Source organism: Oncorhynchus masou, chromosome 33, assembly GCF_036934945.1.
Source record: "Oncorhynchus masou masou isolate Uvic2021 chromosome 33, UVic_Omas_1.1, whole genome shotgun sequence".
NCBI lineage: Eukaryota > Metazoa > Chordata > Actinopteri > Salmoniformes > Salmonidae > Oncorhynchus > Oncorhynchus masou.
In genome coordinates this window covers 28,888,497-28,914,151 of record NC_088244.1, presented here as the reverse complement: position 1 = coordinate 28,914,151, position 25,655 = coordinate 28,888,497, and the positions used below count along the sequence as shown (strand labels likewise).

The 25,655-nt window shown below is 44.2% G+C and overlaps 1 protein-coding gene across 3 annotated transcripts; it reads left to right on the top strand.

The window, feature by feature from the left end:
• Positions 1-463: 463 nt before the first annotated feature.
• LOC135528195 (uncharacterized protein KIAA1755-like) lies at positions 464-25,367 on the top strand. 3 transcript variants are annotated; one of them, XM_064957110.1, is made up of 24 exons: positions 464-861; positions 10,656-10,853; positions 11,090-12,533; positions 12,909-13,097; positions 13,192-13,315; positions 13,449-13,542; positions 13,945-14,031; positions 14,142-14,258; positions 16,174-16,272; positions 16,360-16,511; positions 16,853-16,991; positions 17,157-17,279; positions 17,428-17,622; positions 17,793-18,742; positions 18,935-19,184; positions 19,339-19,428; positions 19,539-19,763; positions 19,943-20,113; positions 20,350-20,527; positions 20,755-20,871; positions 20,969-21,223; positions 22,854-23,101; positions 23,261-23,318; positions 23,431-25,367. In XM_064957110.1, the coding sequence occupies exons 1-23, from the start codon at positions 859-861 to the stop codon at positions 23,300-23,302; spliced, it is 5,490 nt and encodes a 1,829-aa protein (XP_064813182.1). In that variant the 5' UTR covers positions 464-858; the 3' UTR covers positions 23,303-23,318; positions 23,431-25,367. The 3 variants fall into 3 exon arrangements, with proteins under 3 accessions (XP_064813182.1, XP_064813181.1, XP_064813180.1); XM_064957109.1 differs by having other exon boundaries at positions 23,225-23,318; positions 23,435-25,367; XM_064957108.1 differs by having other exon boundaries at positions 465-861; positions 23,225-23,318.
• The last annotated feature ends 288 nt before the right edge of the window (positions 25,368-25,655 follow it).

The following is a 25,655-nucleotide window of genomic DNA, read 5'->3' as shown; positions in this document are numbered from 1 at the left end:
TGACAGTGTGTAATATAAGTGTCTTAATGTGTTTGGTCCCCAGGAAGAGTATTTGCTGCCTTGGCAGAAGATAATGGGGATCCCTAATAAAATACAAATACAAATGTGAGGTCAAGTTATCTGGTCAGAATGGAATTACCGATATTGAAGAAACCACAGCTAGTCCTCCTGAATGGAATTCTCTGTATCTATATCCACCATCTACACATTCTCTCTGCTCACAGTGCCATAATAACAAGCATATTTAGTTCATTTGCAGGACAGAAGAGGACAGGAATGTGGAATGGAAGCCAAAGGAATGGAAAAGTGGGAAAGGTGCATGTGTGAGAGAGGAAGAGGAAGAGAGAAGGGGATGGGGAGCGATAAAGAAAGAGGGAGGGAGAGGTGAGACGGAAGTTGAGCGTAACCCCAGAGAAAAGTAAGAAATAATCTTGAAGGGATTTCCTTCTGAGAGGGAAAGCTTCTCCCCTCCCCTCTAACTCCCTCTCTCTCTTTCTGTCTCTCCCTCGCTCTTACATGCTTGCATGAGTTGCTTGTGTCATGCTGCCCCCTCTCAAACTGTGGGCAGACAAACATAACACCAGAAGAGAGAAAACGGACAGGGAGATTTATTAGCAGCAGCAGAAGAACACTCGGGAGCTCCAAGATTAAAAAAAAAAAGCTACATATATTTTCTTAACATTTTCCTGTTTCTATAAGTATTGTCCTCCTCAGTAAGCAATGAGAGACAATGTGGATATATTGGAGAATACTGTGGTCAGTTTGTCACCTTGTGAGACCCATCTGTCTAAGGATTATCCTCTTGACTGGACTCTGTACATCCCTGCTTAACTGGATAACCAACACACTGTAGGAGACATGGTACTGTAACTGCTGCTCAACATGGCTTCATTTGACTGTATTTCATTCAATTTCATATGTGTGTAAATTTTTTGTATTTTCTTTTTTAACAGGATTTTCATCATATTGGAAATCATTTAAAAAATACATATTTTTAAATGTACATCCTTCAAATGTCTAAATTGGCCCCATAAACTCTGTCATTACAAACACACATGTAGGGCTTCCTGTTTGCACACATAGCTAGCGACACAGCAAAATGCTTTGACTCAAGGTGAGGGTTTCAGGTTACTGTGCATTCGCAATTTCCCAGTGATTTCCCAAAACACTCACAGAATCTGTTGCCCTGCGTCTCCTCTTAGAGTCCAGCACATAGAATTGGACAAAGGATCCCTTCGGGGAAAAAGAACTGAATTAATGTTTTGCTGTTTCAAGTGCTACTCGGGCTCTGGAGAGGGGATGGCTATATGTTTATTATCTTTATAGCTCAGAATGAGAGTACATTGGAGAGGTAGACTTAGGGACTGAAGTGACCATCATACCGGTATGTTTCCATTGAACCACAACCTGAAAACAAGGGTTCTTTCTTTAGCATTAAAAAGTATGTACTGTCTTGCCTGGTTACCTCAGTAAGTTCTTAAACATTGAGGCCACTCATGGAACACCATAAAATTCAGGCTCTCTATGTACTTGTTATCTCTGTGATCATGCGAGGGAGGTAAAACTGCCAGTTTGAATAAAACTATGTTCAGCTGTGACATAATTACAGGTAGGAGGATGAGTAAAGATGATGAAACTGATTCCCTACTTGTAATTAAATGTTTTTAAGCTCACTACTAATGCCAGACTACTGGTCTGCCACCAACTTCAAGCCATTCTGCTAGACAAGGCATCATAATTAGTATTTGCATGCAATACATACCCCATTTGCAGAGCTTGTGAAACAACTAAATATAACCTCTGCTTCTCAGTGGCTCAGTGATGGTTGACAGTAGATCCACACAGATTAGGCCTGTGTTTATTTTCTCTCACTGTAATTTGGTATGTTCTCATGGGCGTTAGCACGTTCTGGTCTGAGGTGGTGAATCAAGATGTTGAGACATTCTCTCAGAATAGATCTACTGTTATGTAATTGAATGCCTGTCTGTAAATTCTGCTGTGTAATGCAGGATATTTGCCCTCAGCATTTTGTGGGCGCCCGGTCCATTTACTTCAGGGAACATGTATCATGACTTTGTTCAGGTGTTATCTTTCAATTCTGCCCTCTGTTTAATTACACTGGGTATACCAAACATTAGGAATTACCTTCCTAATATTGAGTTGCACCCCAACCTCATTTTATCATCAGAACAGCCTCAGCATGGACTCTACAAGGTGTCAAAAGCTTTCCACAGGGATGATGGCCCATGTTGACGCCAATGCTTCCCACAGTTGTGTCAAGTTGGCAGGATGTCCTTTGGGTGGTGGACCATTCTTGATACACACGGGAAACTGTTGAGCGGGAAAAAAGCAGCAGTGTTGCAGTTCTTGATACAAACCGGTGTGCCTGGCACCTAATAGCATACCCTGTTCACAGGAACTTAAATGTTTTGTCTTGCCCATTCACCCTCTGAATGGTACACATACACAATCCATGTCTCAATGGTCTCAAGGCTTAAAATCCTCCTTTAACCTGTCTCCTCCCCTTCATCTACACTGATTTAAGTGGATTTAACATGTGACATCAATAAGGATGTTTAGCTTTCACCTGGAAAGTCAATGTCATGGAAAGAGCAGGTGTTCTTAATGTTTTGTATATTCACTGTACATAGCTTGCTTATCAGTTTAGTTCCATGATTATGGACACAAGCACAGTTTTTAAAGAGCCAATGTCAAAAAAGACATTTATGGACATTTTTCTGAATTAGCATGTAAATGTGCAGCAGTCAGTCTGCTACACACAGGGCAACCATTTATGGAACCCAAAGGGGACTAAACCTAGACAGATCCTGATTGAGTATCTGTAGTGATCCGGCAGTGAGTTCTATTAACTGCGCTGTAAATTAAAACAATGTGACATTGATGTATTTAGATCACAGATATGAATCTCACTTCTGCAACACCGCACCAGTACATTTACAGTAAGTAGTCTAAATCTGGGCGCAAAGCCCAAAAACCCCAGCTGATTGAGGACACAAAGGAGGAAGTTTGCAGTTTGCCATCTCTGTAAGACTAAATGCTCACTATCACAGGGACTGTATAATGAGCAACACTGTACTTTTCTTAATCTATTCACATATTTTATTGACGGAGTTGCCTTCTAAATAGCACTACACTCGTAGACAAAAGGGTTATTCAGCTGTCCTCGTAGGATAACCCCTCCCACTGGGCACAGATGTCAATTCAACGTCTATTTCACATTGGTTAAATGTAATTTTATTGAAATGACGTGGAAACAACATCGATTCAACTATTGTGTGCTCAGTGCGTTTTTGGTTCCAGGTACAACACTTTTGGGTTCCATTTAGAACCTTTGGTGGAAAGGGATTTACATGGAACCCAAATGGGTTCTACCTGGAACCAAAAAGGGTTCTTGAAATGGTTGTCCTATGGGGACAGCCAAAGAACCGTTTTAGGTTCCAGATAGCACCCTTTTTTTCTAAGAGTGTACTGTGGCTTGATGTTAATCTCATCCTTTGGATGCATGGTAGGGACTTAGCTTCTGAACTGAACAGACTCATAACATCTTGGTTGGTTACTGACAGGCAGCTCATCCCAACTAAACAATACACACTTTTGGCCTAATCTCCATTTTGGGGCATTCCTAAGTCAGTTTGTTCTTCAGTGGATGCCAGATGAAGATATCATGAAGATATCATTAAGGCTAACCAACGCTGTCACACAGAACTAACACACCTAATAAAATGTTCAATAGAAACATGTGAAAAATGTACCAGGTGTAGGATACCAAAAATTCACAGGATTGGATGCTACAACAACCTTCTATTCGTCCAGCTGCAAATGGATGTCCAGTGTGCCATTCCTTTTAGGTATTTGTGATCTCTTAGATTCTTACTGTAATAGGCTAGTTTGGTAAACTGTGCCTGCCTGTCCTGGGGGACCACTGAGAATGATGTGTGTTGTTTGGACAGTCATCCTGGGGGTTGCTTACAGGACAGTGTTATCTCCTGATGGCCAACAGAAAGCTGTCCCTCAGACATCACAAAGATAGTCTGGTCTAGGAGAGTCTAAACATCTCCACGCAATTTGTTGAACGTTAAAAAATAAAAACTGACGTAAACATAGGAAATTGAGCTTTTGCCTATCTGAAGTTAAATTGCTCAGATGCTCTGCCAAATAACGTTATCCTTGGTCGTATTACAGAGACATTTTGTATACAACATAATTCATACTGAAATACTTTAGGATACTTAAAAGGCGTCTTGGCCACTGGCTCAGAAGAGTTGTTTAGGTTGGCTGTTTAGTGAAGAGAAATGTTCAACTCTGAAATATAAGAATGTACTCTACCTCCACTGGGATATCCTAATGCAATAAACTGCATCTGAAACGAGCCATTTATTTTAGAGATGGGATGTGTATTTATTTAGTGCCCAGTGTTAGACCTACCTCAGCAGAATGTCAGCACTCAGCAGTAGACCGTTAGGCAGGCTTGCTGTTTACACCCTCAGGGTGCTCTCTTGTTGCTCAGACATAACAGTAACCATGAATCATGGCCGTGCTAGCCCTGCTAATGCTACTTTCCCACATTGCAGACCCTCGGCTGCTCTTCTCTTTTTTTTCATTTCAAACCACCAATAAATGACCTGTCATGTTTTCCTTGGGGCTTGTTATCATGCCTTGATAAGTAACCTGCCCTGCAGTGCTGTTTTAAGTGTGGAGATCAACTCATTCAACCATAGTATGACATAACACAAGGGCTTTATTCAGAGGCCGTAAAGGTGCTGGAAAAATGTTTTTAGGTCAGGTCAGCCCCAGACCTGGTTTTCTATTGACCCAACATCAGGCCCTGCATCTCATACAGTTTACATGCACCTGAGCCAATTACATTTAAACTCAGTTTTTCACATTTCCTGACATTTAATCCTAGTAAAGATTCCCTGTCTTAGGTCAGGTAGGATCAATCAATCAAATGTATTTATAAAGCCCTTCATACATCAGCTGATGTCACAAAGTTCTGTACAGAAACCCAGCCTAAAACCCCAAATTGCATCACCACTTTATTTAAAAATGCGAAATGTCAGAATAATAGTAGAAGGAATTATTTATTTCAGCTTTTATTTCTTTCATCACGTTCCCAGTGGGTCAGATGTTTACATACACTCAATTAGTATTTGGTAGCATTGCCTTTAAATTGTTTAACTTGGGTCAAAGGTTTCGGGTAGCCTTCCACAAGCTTCCCACAATAAGTTGGGGGAATTCTGTCCCATTCTTCCTGATTGGTTTGTAGGCCTCCTTGCTGGCACACACACTTTTAGTTCTGTCCAAACATTTTCTATGGGAATGAGGTCAGGGCTTTGTGATGGCCACTCCAATATCTTGACTTTGTTGTCCTTAAGCCATTTTGCACAACTTTAAAGGTATGCTTGGAACAAAACACATCTTTCATAGAAACTCCCTTGACCATGTAGCCGTTGTTTCTATCTTCTTCAGGGGCAACAGAGCTTTTCCAAGACAATGATGCAACCTTCATAAGATGAAAATCCCAAGTGTTTCCCAGCTAAAGTACATAATCTATTGTAAATAATCATGAGCCCACCACTGTTGGTGTGTGTCTGAGGCTCTGAGCTGTGGCCCAGTCATGCGAGAAGTGTAATGATCGTTGTCTTTGGAGAGATCAAGAGGGAGTGTCCATGTTATATGCGGAACTGGTCCTTAGAATCCTAGAGCCTTTCCAGACACTTGGGAGAGGCTTTTAGAGGAGGTCTAGTATCTTGTGTCAGACTTAGGGTTGCAAAGCTAATGGTACTTTACCAAAGTTACTGGAAAATCTTCAGTAATTTCGGTACTTAACAGAAAATCTATTGCAATCTATCGCAACTTTGGTCATTTATACTTGAATAACTTTTTTTAAGTACTAATATATATAGTAGTATTAATTTTTTATACCTGTGTCCATTTTTTTGTTTCTAGTAGTAGTAGTTTCTTGTAGAAAGACCATATGGTTCTCTTCCAACTATTGACTTTTTTCAAAACTGCCACCAGTTTGTTGCCAAAACATTGACAACAAATACATACTGGCATATTAAAATAAATAAAGGTGTGTAAAAAAAAAAATATAAAGAGTATTTAATGCTAAAAAACTCATGTTAAACACCAAGGGGTATTCACTAAGTTGATATTTAGGATAATATTTTACAGCTTTGTCAATTTGAAATCATCATAATTAGTTATTTCATATATTTTACATGTGATAAGGCCACACAGAGGGCCAAAGATAATTACAGACACCTGTAAAAAAGGGCCACTAGATGTTTTGTGATTGATTACATAAAATCCTAGAAAGATACCAAAATTCTGGTAGTTTACAGGTAAACTTCGAAAGTTTCCAGTAATATGTCCTGCCTTTGCAACCCGAGTCAGACTGTTACATAAAAGTGTACAAATTGAGCAGTCAGAGTGCAGATTGGGTTACTGGGTGCAGAGGTTAGTGAAAGGGGAGGTTTTTCTCCTGACCACCATAGACTAGCAGGTGTTCTAACTGAGAGCTGGACGAGAAGCAGTCTAGTTAGCCAGATGAGGTCTGAGGGGATCGTTCTGGTCACATCCTGATACGCCCAGACCCTCTCTCCACCTCCACACCACAGCTGGGATACATTGAGTTATGTGGCGTGGTCTGTGGAGTGATCACAGTGGTATTTCTCTATTCAAAACAAACTGAACAGAGATGCAAGCAGGCAACATATTTTCCCATTGAGGAAACAGATGTAGCCTATTGTTGATCAAATCGCTTCATCATTACATTTAGCATATTTATTGAAATGCCTACTCTTTGTTGAAATATAATTGAACTATCAAGACGGTGGTGTCAAGTAACATTTGCAAGTCATTATATCCCTGCAATTATATTGAAACCAGACTATGTAACTTGGCAAGGCATTGTAACCTCATTGCACCAGAAACCACATAACAATGTTTTCTCCTACAGAGGCTGTCTATTGAGATGAGAAACACGCACATGTACATTTACCTCCCACAGTCGACACATGGCCTTCACAAAGCTAAATTAAGCAGGGCCTAAAATGGGTGATGGGGCCACTCTGATGAGATCAGAGAGAATGTGAAACCATAAACCAGGCCTCTTCTCTAGCAGAGACCCCCAGTCTGTTTATGGATAATTGGTATCTGCCTGTATGATTCTTATGCTGCTCAATGTCCCCTGTGATACTGTAGCCACCCTGACATCCACAGCAACTTTGCCCTCTTGTTGTCAACATCTGTCTCTGGTGAACGTGTATTGGATTGTGCTGTATGAAGAACAAAAGAACAAAAAAGAGGGAAAAAATAAAAAAGGTGGGGTGTGACATCTTATTGGAAAAATACTGAAGGATGCCAGGATCAGAGGATAGCAGACAATGGTGACTGTGTATTTTATGACCTTAAGGGATGCAGTGCTGCTTTTAGATGTTCAAATCAGCGATATATGACACCGTAGTCATCAGAAAGTATTCACACCCCTTGACTTTTTCCACATTTTGTTGTGTTACAGACCGAATTTAAAATTTGTCACTGACCTACACACAACAGCCCATAATGTCAAAGTGGAATTATGTTTTTACACATTTTTACACATTTATAAAAAATGAAAAGCTGAAATGTGTTGAGTCTATAAGTATTCAAACTATTTGTTATGGCAAGCCTAAATAAGTTCACAAGTAAAAATGTGCTTAACAAGTCACATAATACATTGCATGGACTCGCTCTGCGTGCAATAATAGTGTTTAACAGGATTTTTGAATGACTACCTGATTTCTGTACATACAATTATCTAAAGGCCCCTCAGTTGAGTAGAACATTCCAAACACAGATTCAACCACAAAGACTAGAGAGGTTTTCCAACGCCTAGAAAAGAAGGGCACCTATGGGTAAAAAAAAAAAGCTCCCTTTGAGCATGGTGAAGTTACAGTGCCTTGCGAAAGTATTCGGCCCCCTTGAACTTTGCGACCTTTTGCCACATTTCAGGCTTCAAACATAAAGATATAAAACTGTATTTGTTTGTGAAGAATCAACAACAAGTGGGACACTTGAAGTGGAACGACATTTATTGGATATTTCAAACTTTTTTAACAAATCAAAAACTGAAAAATTGGGCGTGCAAAATTATTCAGCCCCTTTACTTTCAGTGCAGCAAACTCTCTCCAGAAGTTCAGTGAGGATCTCTGAATGATCCAATGTTGACCTAAATGACTAATGATGATAAATACAATCCACCTGTGTGTAATCAAGTCTCCGTATAAATGCACCTGCACTGTGATAGTCTCAGAGGTCCGTTAAAAGCGCAGAGAGCATCATGAAGAACAAGGAACACACCAGGCAGGTCCGAGATACTGTTGTGAAGAAGTTTAAAGCCGGATTTGGATACAAAAAGATTTCCCAAGCTTTAAACATCCCAAGGAGCACTGTGCAAGCGATAATATTGAAATGGAAGGGGTATCAGACCACTGCAAATCTACCAAGACCTGGCCGTCCCTCTAAACTTTCAGCTCATACAGGGAGAAGACTGATCAGAGATGCAGCCAAGAGGCCCATGATCACTCTGGATGAACTGCAGAGATCTACAGCTGAGGTGGGAGACTCTGTCCATAGGACAACAATCAGTCGTATATTGCACAAATCTGGCCTTTATGGAAGAGTGGCAAGAAGAAAGCCGTTTCTTAAAGATATCCATAAAAAGGTTGTTTAAAGTTTGCCACAAGCCACCTGGGAGACACACCAAACATGTGGAAGAAGGTGCTCTGGTCAGATGAAACCAAAATTGAACTTTTTGGCAACAATGCAAAACGTTATGTTTGGCGTAAAAGCAACACAGCTCATCACCCTGAACACACCATCCCCACTGTCAAACATGGTGGTGGCAGCATCATGGTTTGGGCCTGCTTTTCTTCAGCAGGGACAGGGAAGATGGTTAAAATTGATGGGAAGATGGATGGAGCCAAATACAGGACCATTCTCGAAGAAAACCTGATGGAGTCTGCAAAAGAGGACGGAGATTTGTCTTCCAACAAGACAATGATCCAAAACATAAAGCAAAATCTACAATGGAATGGTTCAAAAATAAACATATCCAGGTGTAAGAATGGCCAAGTCAAAGTCCAGACCTGAATCCGATCGAGAATCTGTGGAAAGACCTGAAAACTGCTGTTCACAAATGCTCTCCATCCAACCTCACTGAGCTCGAGCTGTTTTGCAAGGAGGAATGGAAAAAAAATTCAGTCTCTCAATGTGCAAAACTGATAGAGACATACCCCAAGCGACTTACAGCTGTAATCGCAGCAAAAGGTGGCGCTAACAAAGTATTAACTTAAGGGGGCTGAATAATTTTGCACGTCCAATTTTTCAGTTTTTGATTTGTTAAAAAAGTTTGAAATATCCAATAAATGTCGTTCCACTTCATGATTGTGTCCCACTTGTTGTTGATTCTTCACAAAAAAATACAGTTTTATATCTTTGTTTGAAGCCTGAAATGTGGCAAAAGGTCGCAAAGTTCAAGGGGGCCGAATACTTTCGCAAGGCACTGTATTAACTACACTTTGGATGGTGTATCAATGCACCCAGTTACATCAAATATACAGGCGTCCTTCCTAACTCAGTTGCCAGAGAGGAAGGAAACCACTCAGGGATTTCACCATGAGGCCAATAGTTACTTCAAAACAGTTAAAACAGAGTTTAATGGCTGTGATATGAGAAAACTGAGGATAGTTCAACAACATTGTAGTTACTCCACAATATTAACCTGATTGACATAGTGAAAAGAAGAAAGCCTATACAGAATTTAATATTCCAAAACATGCATCCTGTTTGCAACAAGGCACTAAAGGAATACTGAAAAAAATGTGGCAAAGCAATTCAATTTTTGTCCATAATATAAAGTGCTATGTTTGGGGCAAATCCAATACAACACATTACTGTGTACCACTCTCCATATTTTCAAGCATAGTGGTGACTGCATCATGTTATGGGTATGCTTGTAATCATTAAGAAAGAAGACACTGGCAGAGGAATTCTCATTTCGGCATGACAATAACCTAAAACACAAGGCCAAATTGACACTGGAGTTGCTTACCAAGAAGACAGTGAATGTTCCTGAGTGGCCGAGTTACAGTTTTAACTGATATCTACTGGAAAATCTATGACAAGACCTAAAAATGGTCTACAATCCATTTGACAGAGCTTGAAGATTTTTGAAAAGAATAATGGGCAAATGTTTCACAATCCAGGTGTGGAAGGAGACTCGCAGCTTTAATCGCTGCCAAAGGTGCATCTACAAAGTATTGACCCAAGGGTGTGAATACTAAATGAGACATTGCAAAATTGTATGAAAACAGGTTTCCACTTTGTCATTATGGTGTATTGTGTCTAGATGGGTTAGAGATGTTTTTTTAAAATCCATTTTGAATTCAGGCTGTAACACAACAAAATGTGCATAGGTCAAGGGCTATGAATACTTTCTGAAGGTACTGTATATGGGAGAGAAAAAAAACTCCTGCCTGTATCTAATCTTTATCTTTAGCTTTTCTTGGTCATTTTCTTTGTTGTTGTTGAATATTTACATTTTTGTTTGTGCTGACCTTTGTTTGTGCTGTCTCTTATGTTAATAGAACCCTGAGTCTCTGGACGGGTCCATCCAGAACACTCTCTCAGCCCTCTTTCCCCCATTTGAGGCCACAGCCCCCACTGTCCTGAGCCAGCTCTTCCAGGTAATAGAGGAACGTTTCCGTGGAGATGCCCTCCAGTGTCTACTGGACTTCCTCATCCCGGCCAAACACATCCTTGAGAGTGTTCAGCAGGCTGCCTGTGTGAGTCAACAACCTCAGAGCTATACTCATCAACACAGATGCACAGCTATACAAAAAAATACATACTGCAACAGTTTACCATACACACCTACAGGCTCAAATAACGACCACCTATGCAAAACAAAGTTAGGTCAATTACAAAGTTTGCAACTGCCTTCAACTCCTCTCTGTCTTGCACTGCTAATTGTAAAGACAAATTCAATGGTAAAGAAATGTCTGTCATTTTCTCCCGTCAGGCCCAGTACTCTGATGTGGTGTTCTGCTGTGAGGGCTGGCCTCTGTGTCTGCATGAGAAAGTGGTGATCCAGCTGGCCCCGATCAACCCCCTATTTCTGTGCCCAGGGGACTTCTACTTGCAGGTTGCTCCCTTCTCTAAGCAGGCCGCCCGCATTGTGGTGCGGAGCCTTCTGGAGGACGGACAGGGTCAGGTGGTGGAGGTGGAGGAGACACCCATCCCTGAGACCTCCTACCCCTGCATCTTCTCTGAGGACTGGCTAGGGGAGCTCAACCAGGGCCGCCACGGTACTCCACTTAGCCACTGTGTCCTCTCCACAGACCAGGGCATGGTGAAGGTGCCATGGGCGCAGGTGACTCTCCCTGAGTTTGTGGATAAACCCAGAACTATGGCCTCATCATCTCTTTCTCCGGCTGCTGTTCAACAGGGGGTAGTGGCAGGGCCCGGGCCCTCATTGGTCCTGCCTCACCTTGCACCTGTGTACTCTGTGGAGACTAGGATCTCTCCTGCTAAACATGGCATTGCGGTGTCGCTGCGTCTGGTGGACAGTAATTGCTCCCGGCTGGTTAAGGTGGATCAGGATGGGCCTATGGCTAAGCCCATAGGCTGGGTGTCTCCCAACACATGGGACAGCCGCAGCAACAACACCTCTGAGGTTGAGGGGGAATACGTGGACTTGGTGGAGTTCACTAACAAGAAAGAAGCATTGCTCCTCAGTGGGGCTCACAGTTCCAAATATCCCATAGCGCTCATGTCTATGCCTGTTCCACTTAACAGGCCTGGTGTCCCACTGACTCCAGCCCTGCCCCTGTCCTTGGCCCAAGCCCTGGCCCCCAACCAGCACCTCAGGGAACACTTACACTGCGGCCGGACCATCCAGTCCTCCGAGGAGCCCCCCTGCACCCCTTGCATGAGGAGGAGAATGGGCCATGTGTCCAAAGCACAGGAGCTCAGGTGTCGGTACAGGGAGTCTTACCATTCAGCACTGCAGAACCCTGTTACCTTTGAGAGAGACAATACACTGAATACACTGGCGGTTCTGGAGGAGGCTAGTCCATGTGAGGGGAGGCTGGGACTAGAGGGCAAAGAACTATGTCCTGGTGTCTCCCAGCAGTGCTGCCATCCAGACCCAGGACATCATGACCAGATTCCCCCTGTTAGCACTGTTACCTGTAGGGAGTCTGGAGAAAGTAACACTATATCCAGTGGAATTTTACAAGGCCTGAGTGACACTATAGAGAACAATGGGAGATGTCCCTCTTCTCTGTCGACCACTGTTGTGGACACATCAGAGGAGTGTGAAGTAGTGATACAAGGAAGAAAAATTAGGAGGGATATTGTCTCGTCTGCAGAGAAGATTCCCAGCTTACATGTAGTGCAATGTAAAAACGCCACAGCTTTTGGACTGGTTTCCCCAAAGATGAACAGGCGGAGACTGCCCAAAGGTAAGATATCTACAGCATGAAATATGTTTCTTATTCGGTAATATATAAAGGTGATTTTTTTTAAACACAATTGATTATAAAATGAATGGCGCCGGAGGAGAAGGCTGCCGTTTTACAGGTTCTTAAGTGCTATTGTGTGTGTTTTTTCGCGTTATTTGTAACTTATTTTGTACATAATGTTTCTGCTCCCGTATCTTATGACTGAAAAGAGCTTCTGGCTGGAAATCAGGACAGTGATTACTCACCTCGTACTGGATGAAAATGTTTTCTTTATAACACTTATTTTTCTTAAAACTGCATTATTGGTTAAGGGCTTGTAAGTAGGCATTTCACTGTATTTATTACATCCCTCTGTATCATCCTTCCTCTCTAAAGATGTCTCCCAGGCTCGCCAACCCTCCATGCCTGTTAGAAACGGACAACAGACCCCTCCACCGGCCCCTCTCACTGAGACAACCCAGCAGCCTCCGGGTCACTATGCTGTTTCCAGGTCTAAGGTCCAGCCACCAGACACAGAGGAACCCAGCACTCACCCCCTCCAGATGGGAATAGCATGTCTTACTGGTATGGAAACCCCCTTACATGGTTTGCCTTAGAGACAGGTGGATGACATATCCGTTCAGTGAAAGATCCTCATGTTCCCCTCTCCCATATTTAGGTGGCAGAGACAGGACAGGTCGGTTGGTGGTTGAGGTGTACGGAGACCAGGAAGGATGGAGATCTCCTTCAGTGTCTAGTCTGGAACTCTGCAAACTGCTGCTCTACCTCCACTCTGTAATCAGGTATATATGCATTGTGCATTGTGGTTCAGGCTACAGAGGTTTTTAACCTCAATGGGTTTTACCTGGTTAAAAAAAGGTTAAATAAAATATTAAATAAAAAATAATTCATTGTTTTCATCTTTATATTTTCTAGGAGAGAACTAAGAGAACTTGGACTGACACTAGTTATTGATGCTCGGCAGAATCCACCCCCATCACAGTTCAATAAGGCCTTGCTGATGCTTCAGGTAAGAAAGAGTTGACATCTTCCTGGTCATATTGGGATCTGCACTACACAAAATCACATCAAGAGGATAGCAACTTGCTAAAAATTATACTCAACTAAACTTTTCCCGCTGTTTATTATTTTCTTCACTCCCCTGACTTGTGTTCAGCTTTACCTGCAGGTCACAGGAGGTTGGTGGCACCTTAATTGGGGAGGACAGACTCATGGTAATGGCTGGAGCGGAATGGGTGGAATGGTATCAAATACATCAAACACATGGTTTGATCCCATTCCATTCCCTCTGTTCCACGCATTATTATGAGCCATCCTCCCTTTAGCAGCCTCCACTGCTACAGGTATAAGCTAATGCATTTACTGATAACTATTTATTGCTGTGAGGTCTCATATTTTGAGAATGTTACAGGAGCAAATTCCCCATGCAGTACACAGTGTCCTTATCCTGGTGGAGAAAGAGAGCAGCCATCGCCCAGAGAAATGCCCTGGACAACAGGTCAGATCTGAACCAAGTGTTTCCTCTAATGATTTCCATCATTTCATGAACAGTTACTGTAATTTATTCTGGGAGAATTGCTGTCTGATGTCACTGACTGTCACTGACAGATTGATGTAGTGACATCACTGAAGGCGTTGCACAAGCTGGTGGAGGGGAGCCAGTTGACCTACGGCCTAGAGGGCACCCTGCCCTACAGCCACCAGGACTGGCTGCAGCTCCATCAGGTAGGCCCCTAGAGGACACCCTGACCTGCAGCCACCAGGACTGGCTGCAGCTCAATCAGGTAGGCCCCTAGAGGACACCCTGACCTACAGCCACCAGGACCTTCTGCAGCTCCATCAGTTAGACCCCTAGAGGGCACCCTGTCCTACAGCCACCAGGACCTGCTGCAGCTCCATCAGGTAGACCCCTAGAGGACACCCTGTCCTACAGCCACCAGGACTGACTGCAGCTCCATCAGGTAGGCCCCTAGAGGACACCCTGTCCAACAGCCACCAGGACTGACTGCAGCTCCGTCAGGTAGGCCCCTAGAGGACACCCTGTCCTACATACACCAGGACTGACTGCAGCTCCATCAGGTAGGCCCCTAGAGGACACCCTGTCCTACAGCCACCAGGACAGACTGCAGCTCCATCAGTTAGACCCGTAGAGGACACCCTGCCCTACAGCCACCAGGACTGGCTGCAGCTCCATCAGTTAGACCCTAGAGGGCACCCTACCCTACAGCCACCAGGACTGGCTGCAGCTCCATCAGTTAGACCCCTAGAGGACACCCTGCCCTACAGCCACCAGGACCTGCTGCAGCTCCACCAGTTAGACCCCTAGAGGACACCCTGACCTACAGCCACCAGGACTGGCTGCAGCTCCATCAGTTAGACCCCTAGAAGGCACCCTGTCCTACAGCCATCAGGACCTGCTGCAGCTCCATCAGTTAGACCCCTAGAGGACACCCTGACCTACAGCCACCAGGACTGGCTGCAGCTCCATCAGTTAGACCCCTAGAAGGCACCCTGTCCTACAGCCACCAGGACCTGCTGCAGCTCCATCAGTTAGACCCCTAGAGGACACCCTGACCTACAGCCACCAGGACTGGCTGCAGCTCCATCAGTTAGACCCCTAGAAGGCATCCTGTCCTACAGCCACCAGGACCTGCTGCAGCTCCATCAGTTAGACCCCTAGAGGACACCCTGACCTACAGCCACCAGGACTGACTGCAGCTCCATCAGTCGGACCCCTAGAGGACACCCTGACCTACAGCCACCAGGACCTGCTGCAGCTCCATCAGGTAGACCCCTAGAGGGCACCCTGCCCTACAGCCACCAGGACTGACTGCAGCTCCATCAGTCGGACCCCTAGAGGGCACCCTGCCCTACAGCCACCAGGACTGACTGCAGCTCCATCAGTTAGACCCTAAAGGGCACCCTGCCCTACAGCCACCAGGACCGACTGCAGCTACATCAGTTAGACCCCTAGAGGGCACCCTGCCCTACAGCCACCAGGACCGACTGCAGCTCCATCAGGTAGACCCCTAGAGGACACCCTGCCCTACAGCCACCAGGACTGACTGCAGCTCCATCAGGTAGACCCCTAGAGGGCACCCTGCCCTACAGACACCAGGACCGACTGCAGCTCCATCAGGTAGACCCCTAGAGGGCACCCTGCCCTACAGCCACCAGGACTGACTGCAGCTCCATCAGGTAGACCCCTAGAGGGCACCCTGCTCTACAGCCACCAGGACTGACTGCAGCTCCATCAGTTAGACCCCTAGAGGGCACCCTGCCCTACAGCCACCAGGACTGACTGCAGCTCCATCAGGTAGACCCCTAGAGGACACCCTGACCTACAGCCACCAGGACTGACTGCAGCTCCATCAGTTAGACCCTAGAGGGCACCCTGCCCTACAGCCACCAGGACTGACTGCAGCTCCATCAGTTAGACCCTAGAGGGCACCCTGCCCTACAGCCACCAGGACTGACTGCAGCTCCATCAGTTAGACCCCTAGAGGGTACCCTGCCCTACAGTCACCAGGACTGACTGCAGCTTCATCAGGTGGGACAGTTAGAGCAATAGACAGACACTAGAGAACTCTTGTTTGTTGTTTTGCTTTGATGTCTGATGAACAGTACATTTGTCTTTCAGAAACTTCATCCCTTCATGTCAGATCTCCAGGAGGCTTCAGGTTTGCTACTGAAGGCCATCAGAACACTAGAGGGAGGTCGTAAGATTGACAAAGTGCAGGTAATGAATTTATCCTTGACTTTGACAACACTGTATTACTGAAAACATGTTGGTTTATCCTGAAACCCTTCTCTCCATGTGTGGCAGGATGTACAGAGGTGTATACTAGAACAGAGAACGCTGATGAAGGATGTTCTGGAGGACAGCCGGTTGGTCGCTCTGCAAAGGGAGGGCGGAGCCATGCTGGCCAGGCTGAGGAGGGAGAGTGACCTCAGATACTCTCACTGTGAGGATTACAGGTATACGTTTGATTTTTATTGAACCTTTATTTAAGTGGGCAAGTCAGTTAAGAACAAATTCTTATTTACAATGACGGCCTACCCCGGCCAGACCCGGACGACGCTGGGCCAATTGTGTGCCGCCCTATGGGACTCCCAATCACTGCCGGATGTGATACAGCCTGGATTCGAACCAGGGACTGTAGTGACACCTCTTGCACTGAGATGCAGTGTCTTAGACCGCTGCACCACTCGGGAGACCACTACCTATCACTGTTTAGTATGGCTGGGCCAATTGACAGGCTCCTTCACAAAATGATTATCAATGTATTATTCCCTTGACCTCTGACCTCTCTGTACAGTGATGCTGTAGACTCTGTGACCTATATGTACAACCATGTAGAGGAGCAAGCCCACATGCTGGTGCAAAGATCCAACATGTCCCTGGAGCACCTTGAATACCTACTCCAACTCAGAGAAATGGAGGGCCACTTCTCTAAGGTACATTCAGAGTCTCCTCATATACAGTACATACTGTATACGTGTTATGTAAGGTTCATCCAGGGGCTGTTCTTGTAAGAACGATTGCATGATGATGACTAACTGACGATATGACTACGCCATGTTTTGGGGTATAACATTTGTATAATCCTCCTCCTCATGTAGATCAGGGAATGGTTTGATGCCGAAGGGGAACGGCGGTTGCTGGAGGCAGAATCGGTGGAGGACTCCAGAGAAAAGGTTGCACATACTCTCCAGAATTTCAGAGCATTCCTCTCTGAAGCCAATGTAAGTCCGGCTTTCTCCATTCATTCTCTCTCCACCACGGCAAGGTGTTGACACTGTTTCACACTTGTTTCATTGGAATCTTCTTGGACAAGGGGGAATGGAAGTGCCCATGAAAGTCATTTTTTTTGTTTAATTTGTCTGTTACTAGGAGCAGAAGCACCAGGCTATGGTCCTGGTGACAGAGGCAGAGAAGATTCAGGGCCCATCTCCATACCCTGAGACTGAGGTGTTCAGGACCATGGTGTGCACTTTCAAGTCTGGCCTGGCTGACTCCCTCTCACGGGCAGAGAGGTGCTCCAGTGAGCTGGAGACTATGGTCTCTGTTTGCAGCTTCTGTGAACAGGTTGGTGGGATGGATTTTTCCACAATTGCTGTTTACATCTCATTTATAGCATATCATATTGATGTTGACATGTTGTAGGAATATAGGAAAAAGTAATGAAGCTTAAATGACTATCGCCTCTCAATGCCTCTTTCAGGTTTTTGAATAGGTATTCTGCCTCTTTCTTCCAGGCTACTGAACTGGCCAAAGACTGCAGACAATACCTGGGCCAGGAACAGGTTGGCAGACACCCAGAGACGGATGATATCTCTACACTCCAGATGTACCAGGAGAGCTTTGTCCAGTTCTCCCCAGATCGCTTCCAGGAGGTGAAGGCCCAGGCGTGTGCTCTGAGGGGCTCCAGGGGCATGCGGGTGTGGAATGTAGCCTGGCTCAAGTGTCAGGAGGTCAGGCAGCAACTGGAGGAGAGACTACAGGATGTGGAGAGGGCCTTGCGGAACACAGGCTCCTGGTATGAACAACATAGACATGGTGAGGATCAGGCCACAGCTCAGACAGTGACTCATCATGATAGAGCTCTGTTACTGCCCAGACCTGGTCCATCACACTGGTACAATCCCCCTACAGGCTCTATGGTGGAAAGGTATCATGGGATCTTGGAGAGCAGGAACAACTCTGTGACCTGCTGTAATATCAACTTCAAGCCTCAGAATAACAGACCTTGTAAAGGGTCAAAGGCCACCACCGTGCTGGCCTCTCCCCGTATCAAATCCATTAGGAGAGAGGAGAGGGAGCCCAGCAGGAGAGAGGCCTGTCGAGGGAGGAGAAGAGAGGCCGCCACCCTTGCAGACTCACAGACGGTGGGCTGTGAGTGGTTCCCGTGGAAACGTGGGGGCCTGGGCCGGTCCATGAGTGAGGACTCGTGTGCAACCGCCATGTCCAGTCAGTCTGAGGCTCGGGTCCAAACACCGTCCTGCTCCCACGGGCAACCCTCCTGCCGGATCCTGCAGGCTGCTCAGAAGTTTCAGATCTCACGGCATGGTAGCTTCTGCTCAGCAGAGTCCTGTAGTGGCCAAGAGGGAGCAGAGAAGGCCTCTTCAAGGAATACTAGCTCATCAGTGAGAAGGTGTGAGGGAACAACATCTCTGGCAAGTCCAGAGGAGAACGCTGGCAGTGTTATGTGAGTTACTAATTGAGCAAGACCTTCACCTTAGAACGACTCAATGTATTTTTATCCTTTTGTGCTTTTTCTGTCTCTAACTTGCACTGACGTGGCACAGGTACATTACAGACATGTATTATTTTTTTCAGAGGACTGAACATGAGAGCTTGTGTTTGACTCTGTTGTTGGTGTAACTTTATATCTCTGTAGGAAGCTGCAGAGGATCATGGAGGAGCTGCTGTTAACAGAAAGGGAGTATGTGCGTTCCCTGGGCTACATCCTGATGCATTACCTCCCCCTACTGGAGAGGACTGACGTGCCCCAGGACCTGCGGGGCAAACGTGGAGTGATATTTGGAAACCTGGAGAAGCTGTATGACTTCCACGGCCATTTCTTCCTCAGAGAGCTGGAGGCCTGTCAGACAGAACCCTTAGGAGTGGCTCGTTGCTTTCTGAGACACGTGAGTTACATTTCACCTGCTCGTGTCTCTTAATTCACATTTTCTACATGTTAAGCTTGAGTTCTATAACTCTGTTGATTTGTTGAATTTGCTACTGAAGTTGATACCTTGAATATTCCTGTTGTGACTGTCAACTCTCCCCCCCTATATGCAGAGAGAAAGTTTAGGCCTTTATGCTCTCTACAGTAAGAACAAGCCTCAGTCAGATGCCTTAATCCTTCACCATCGCCATGACATCTTCAAGGTGAGGCACTCCCATCAATGCTCAATGTCAAAGATCAATGGTCAAATCCCATCAATGCTCTCTCCATCCCTCCGGTGACCAATTCTCTGTGCCATCTCCTCCCACTTCAGAGGAAACAGCAGGAGCTGGGGGACCAAATGGACCTGTCCTCCTACCTGCTGAGGCCCATCCAGAGGATCAGTAAGTACAGCCTGCTGCTGCAGGACATGCTGGGGGTATGTGGGCCTCAGAGAGACAGGGACAGGGAAGAGCTCCAGGCTGCAGCCGATGTGATCCGCTTCCAGATGCGCCATGGCAACGACCTCCTCACCATGGACGCCATCCAGGACTGTGACGTAAGTTTACCAACCAAATCATCACAACCTCCAAAATAATGTTTAACTTATGAACAGCTGTCTAAATGTGAGGGAAATGTGGGCTATAAATGGAAAGTGATCGCCTATTACTGTGTAAACAGTATCAAGGATTTTCAGGAAAAACATGGATGTCTTTCTCTCCACTCCTCCTCCTCCAGGTGAATCTGAAGGAGCAGGGCCAGCTGATTCGCCAGGATGAGTTCATCGTGTTCTTCAGAAAGAAGAAGTGCTTCCGCCATATCTTCCTCTTCCAGGATCTCATTCTCTTCAGCAAGACCAAGAAGACAGATGTGGGCAATGATGTGTACATCTACAAACAGTCTTTCAAAGTGTGTATACAATATAAAGACATTTTTTACATGAACAACCGTAAAGGACCCCATTTTCAGAATAAATATTTTGTGTTGTTTTCATTGTTCAACAAAAATCATGCAATCTTACCGGCCTTTATGTTTGCGAAACAAAGACCAAATCATCCGGCCCTTATGTTGAAATTGCTCACAGAAAGCCATGTTTATTTAGTTTTTCTTTCTTTAGTCTTTCTTTCACTTCTGTTTCTGTCTAGACGTCTGATATCGGGATGACACATAACTCTGGAGAGAGTGGTCTGTGTTTTGAGGTCTGGATCCGTAGGAGGAAGTCCCAGGACACGTACACTCTGAAGGCTGACAGGGCAGAGGTGAAGAGGTCTTGGACCAGAGACCTGGAGCAGATTCTCTGGGAACAAGCTGCCTACAGCAGAGGTTAATCCTCCATTCTGTATATGCCCTGTCAATCGCTATACATGGGTTTTTATCAACTGTCTACTTCAAATGTGATTTTTAAGTCATAGACTTTATTTGTTTGTTCCTCTCGCCGACCTCTGTGTCTGTAATTATTGATATATTTTCTTTGGGGGGTGCAGTTGTGAACAAATACATCTTATTGATGTTTTGGTCAAATGTTTTAGAGTGTGTTTGGTGTGTTGTAGACCTGCGGATGCAGGAGAGGGTGTTCAATGGGATGGGGAGGAAACCTTTCATGGACATCCAGCCTAGTGAGGTAGCAATCTGTGACAGGGCTGTCAACTGTGTCCTGCTAGGAAGAGGTACTGTATAAAGACCACAGCCAAGTCTCATACCCATGAACTAACAACACAAATGCATAATGTACTCACTGACTGAATTGTCTCTTTCTTTTGTCAGCCCCGGTGTCGTCTTGTCTACAAACAGATATTGAATATCTCCGGCCCAACTCCATTGGTTCAGGCAGTAGTGCCTCTACCTCCTGCAGCCACTCATCTTCCTCCTCTGGGCGAGGTTCTTTACCTCCGGTTGGTTACCCTGGCAACCAGACACAAGGTGGGGAGGCCAGTCATATTGTTCATTCTTTCCCGGCGACTGTGACTGAAGAGGACCTCAGTAATCATCATAATCACCAGAAACAAAACCTTCATCTCAGTGAGTTTTCTTGTTCTTGGATGGTACATGATGACTACAGACTAAAACTAACAGACATACAGTACTTTACTCTTGATACAGTGGCTTGCGAAAGTATTCACCCACCGTGGAATTGTTCCTATTTTGTTGCCTTATAACCTAGAATTAAGGTTTGTATCATTTGATTTACACAATGTGCCTACCACTTTGAAGATGCAAAATATACAAGAAATAAGACAAAAAAATTGAAAACTTGAGAGTGCATAACTATTCACCCCCCAAAAAAATAAATAAAAATAAATAAATTATAGTTGCAAGTCTCTTGGGGTATGTCTCTATAAGCTTGGCACATCTAGCCACTGGGATTTTTGCCCATTCTTCAAGGCAACACTACTCCAGCTCCTTCAAGTTGGATGGGTTATGCTGGTGTACAGCAATCCTTAAGTCATACCACAGATTCTCAATTGAATTGAGGTCTGGGCTTTGACTAGGCCATTCCAATACATTTAAATGTTTCACCTTAAACCACTCGAGTGCTGCTTAAGCAGTATGCTTAGGGTCATTGTGCTGCTGGAAGGTGAACCTCTGTCCCGGTCTCAAATCTCTGGAAGACTGAAACAGGTTTCCCTCAAGAATTTTCCTGTATTTAGCGCAATCCATCATTTCTTCAATTCTGACCAGTTTCCAAGTCCCTGCAGATGAAAAACATCCCACAGCATGATGCTGCTACCACCATGCTTCTGGGTTTGCGCCAGACATAACGTTTTCCTTGATGGCCAAAAAGCTACATTTTAGTCTCATCAGACCAGAGTACCTTCTTCCATATGTTTGGGGAGTCTCCCACATGCCTTTTGGCGAACACCAAACATGTTGCTTATTTTCTTCTTTAAGCAATGGCTTTTTCTCTGGCCACTCTTCCGTAAAGCCCAGCTCTGTGGAGTGTACGGCTTAAAGTGGTCCTATGGACAGATACTCCAATCTCCGCTGTGGAGCTTTGCAGCTCTTTCAGGGCTATCTTTGGTCTCTTTGTTGCCTCTCTGATTAATGCCCTCCTTGCCTGGTCTGTGAGTTTTGGTGGGAGGCCCTCTCTTGGCAGGTTTGTTGTGGTGCCATATTCTTTCCATTTTTTTATAATGGATTTAATGGTGCTCCGTGGGATGTTCAAAGTATCAGATATTTTTTTATAAGCCAACCCTACATTTACATTTAAGTCATTTAGCAGATGCTCTTATCCAGAGCGACTTACAACCCTGATCTGTACTTCTCCACAACTGTCCATGGTCTGTTTGGAAAGCTCCTTGATCTTCATGGTGCCACTTGCTTGGTGGTGCCCCTTACTTGGTGGTGTTGCAGACACTGGGCTTTTTAGAACAGGTGTATATATACTGAGATCATGTGACAGATCATGTGACACTTAGATTGGACACAGTGTGGACTTTATTTAACAAATTATGTGACTTCTGAAGGTAATTTGAACTATTTTGTGTATGTCCATTACATGAAATCCAAATATATTTAAATTACAGGTTGTAATACAACAAAATAGGAAAAACACCAAGGGGATGAATACTTTTGCAAGGCACTGTATGTGCAAGCGTGTGTCTAAACCTGAGTGATGCCATATCTACATACCTTTCTGTTGATATTCTAGTGGGCTGCACAGATTCGTCAGGTGAGAGTACCAGTGTGTTCATAAGCTCGGAACGCAGCTGCCTCTTTGCTATTGGTGGAGAGATGGAGGACTCATCATCTGTCACGTCCCAGAGTTCCCAGTCCCATGTCAGCCAGAGAACAGCAGCACCCAGCCTCAGAAAGAACAGCTCACCTGCTACCATCAGGAAGAAGCCCTTCATCTCTCCCAAACCACCAGTGCTGGTTGCTCCTCAGAGCCTGCAAAAGGTGTGGTGAAATGGTGTGATCAAGCCAGTAATTGGATCTAATTGTAAACCTTCATAAAAATTACACTGCACATTTTCAAAAGTATGAATTTAGTTACATTTTGTATATTCCATCTCTATGAAGATCAAAGAAAACCGATGGCCAGTACTTTCTTCCCAGGGCAAAGAAGTGGTTGCTATAGGAAAATCAACAGAAGTTTAACCTGTGGATTCAACGGGTGAGTTGAAACCAAATACAGTACTTTTCATTGCCATGTACGGGGCATAGATGTGCAATGTAGTCATTTAACTTATTATGGGATTGATTTTCTTCCTGATGGTTTCATGCAGTCAGATTGATGGTGCAGCCAGCTGTGACCGTCCTGTGGATCTCTGAGGAGTGATGATGGAGTGCAGTCAAGCTGACCATCCTGGCATGAAGAAGGTTTGAATTAAAAACGCTTGTGATAACAGATACGGTAACTAAGACCTCTAGTTGACAAGCACTGGAGAGAAAGCCACTTTTGTTTGTAAAGAGCTACTGTATCTGGAATATTCTAGCTGAAATATCATGAAAAATGAACACCTGATGAACTGTGGTTAGCTTAAAGGGTATCCATTTATCTGATAATACTACTTGAACAACCACTTCTTTATCAGCTACAGCTTTAACTGAATTGACTATGCGTTTGACATCATTGGCTCATAGAACTGACTTCCTTTTTCTTGTAATATGTTTGAAATCTCAGCTATGAATTTCAATGTTGCAAATTTCTTTGGAACTGACACATCCTTCCCATGTGATGTTTACTCTCTTGATACCACATTTTTACAGATTTTTGACACGGTTTATAATAACAATGCAGATATTGTCAAACAACTGGCGAAAGGAACAACAGTCTTGCCCCCATCAGTATTCTCTGCAGGTTCAGGGCAACTTGTCAGTGGCATGCTTAGATTTGCTGCCCAGACAGGTAAATAGATTTGGGATCAATTATCCAGGGTCAAAATAAGCCCACTGACAGGTGGGAAGAGTAGCAGCAATAATACATAGGCCAGGATTCAATCCAGTCGCAGATTTGGACAATGCACCATTTAAGGTCATTTCGGATTGAGCCAACATATGCAGCGTTTACCGTGAATGTGGTCTTTGTGTACACGGGAATATTGCTTTTAAAATGTGCATTACGGAGAAATTGCGATCAGATTGAACCCCGGCCTTAATCTATTTTTTCCATTTGGACAGAAAGCTCTGTGAATATAATCTCTGGAAAGTGTGAACACCACTAACCATAAGGGTCTGTCTGGCATCATCAGAAGCCACCAATTTCTGACTGACTATTATCCGGTTCAGTCAACATTTTATTTTACAATACTGTCATTATAAAATATGTACATCAATAATAACTTCTTTCTTTTCTTATAAAAATGAATGAGCAACTTTGCTTCCTTTTTAAATGTCAATATGGTGTGACATTCTTTGAATCCACTGTTACCAATGTTAGTTTTGTTTATTGTCCACATTTCCCTTTTTCTTTTTTTGAATCTTTTTTGTTTGTTATGTTTTTTATATCCTGCTCAATGCAATGATTCTCACTGCAAAGCTATTTATTGTAGGATCAATGCCATTTTTTGTAGACAATTGAGGACTTTTGCCTGTATTTCTCCAGCAGCTAGTTTGAACTGCAGCTCACCCTTATGTTGTGCAATTAGAAGAAATGGGAACAACTTCCTTCACTGGAAAATGAAACTTGCCACCACAAAAGGTTATAGGTCATGAATAAACCTTGTGACCTGAATGACCGAGCATAGTCCTTTTGGTCAGCTATCGGTTAAACTGTCTGTATCAGATAATTAACAACACTGTTGTGTAGGCAAGTGGTTCCCAACTCCGGTCCTCCAGTACCTCCAACAGCAGACATATTTATTGTAGTCCTGGACAAGCACACCTGATTTAGCTTGTCAACTAATCATCAGGCCCTCAATGAGTTGAATCAGTTACTGTATGTTTGTCCGGGGCTACAACACAAATGTGTGCTGTTGTTGGTATTCCAGGACCAGAGTTGGGAACCAGTGGTGTTGGCTACCCTGCTGAACTGAACGCTCCTCTACCAGCTCCCCTCCACTGTCCTGAAAAGTCAAACATGGGTTCACTGCAATGTCAGTGCACAGAACATGAGTATAAAAATGAGGCATTGAGATATTATTTTTTTTAAATGTGGGTTGTCATTTAATTATAACCTCTGTCTATGATATTAATATATGTTACAAAGAACAATAATGACATAAAAGGTTTATGCAAAAAATGTGTTTGTTGTTATTTTATCTGAAGATTAGTAGAACACTGTTGTAAAGTATTTATAGTCCTCCATGCAAGTGTCAGGTCTGTGTGAGTCATTGTTACATATAGCAAGCTATACCATAGGCTGAATTTACAAACCTACAGTTCACAATTCCATTATGTAATGCAAGCCACATTTAATAATTTTGGGGAAGGAACAACGTGACTAAAACAGCTTCAAGGGGGATGTGGCCTGACAGACAACTCTGGTCATATTACACATGCTACAAATATC

Coding starts and splice junctions, on each gene's coding strand:
- LOC135528195 (XM_064957109.1), top strand. Junction 13,543..13,944: donor AGGCCTTGCTGATGCTTCAG/GTAAGAAAGAGT, acceptor AGAATGTTACAG/GAGCAAATTCCCCATGCAGT. Junction 21,224..22,853: donor GAAACAAAACCTTCATCTCA/GTGAGTTTTCTT, acceptor TTGATATTCTAG/TGGGCTGCACAGATTCGTCA.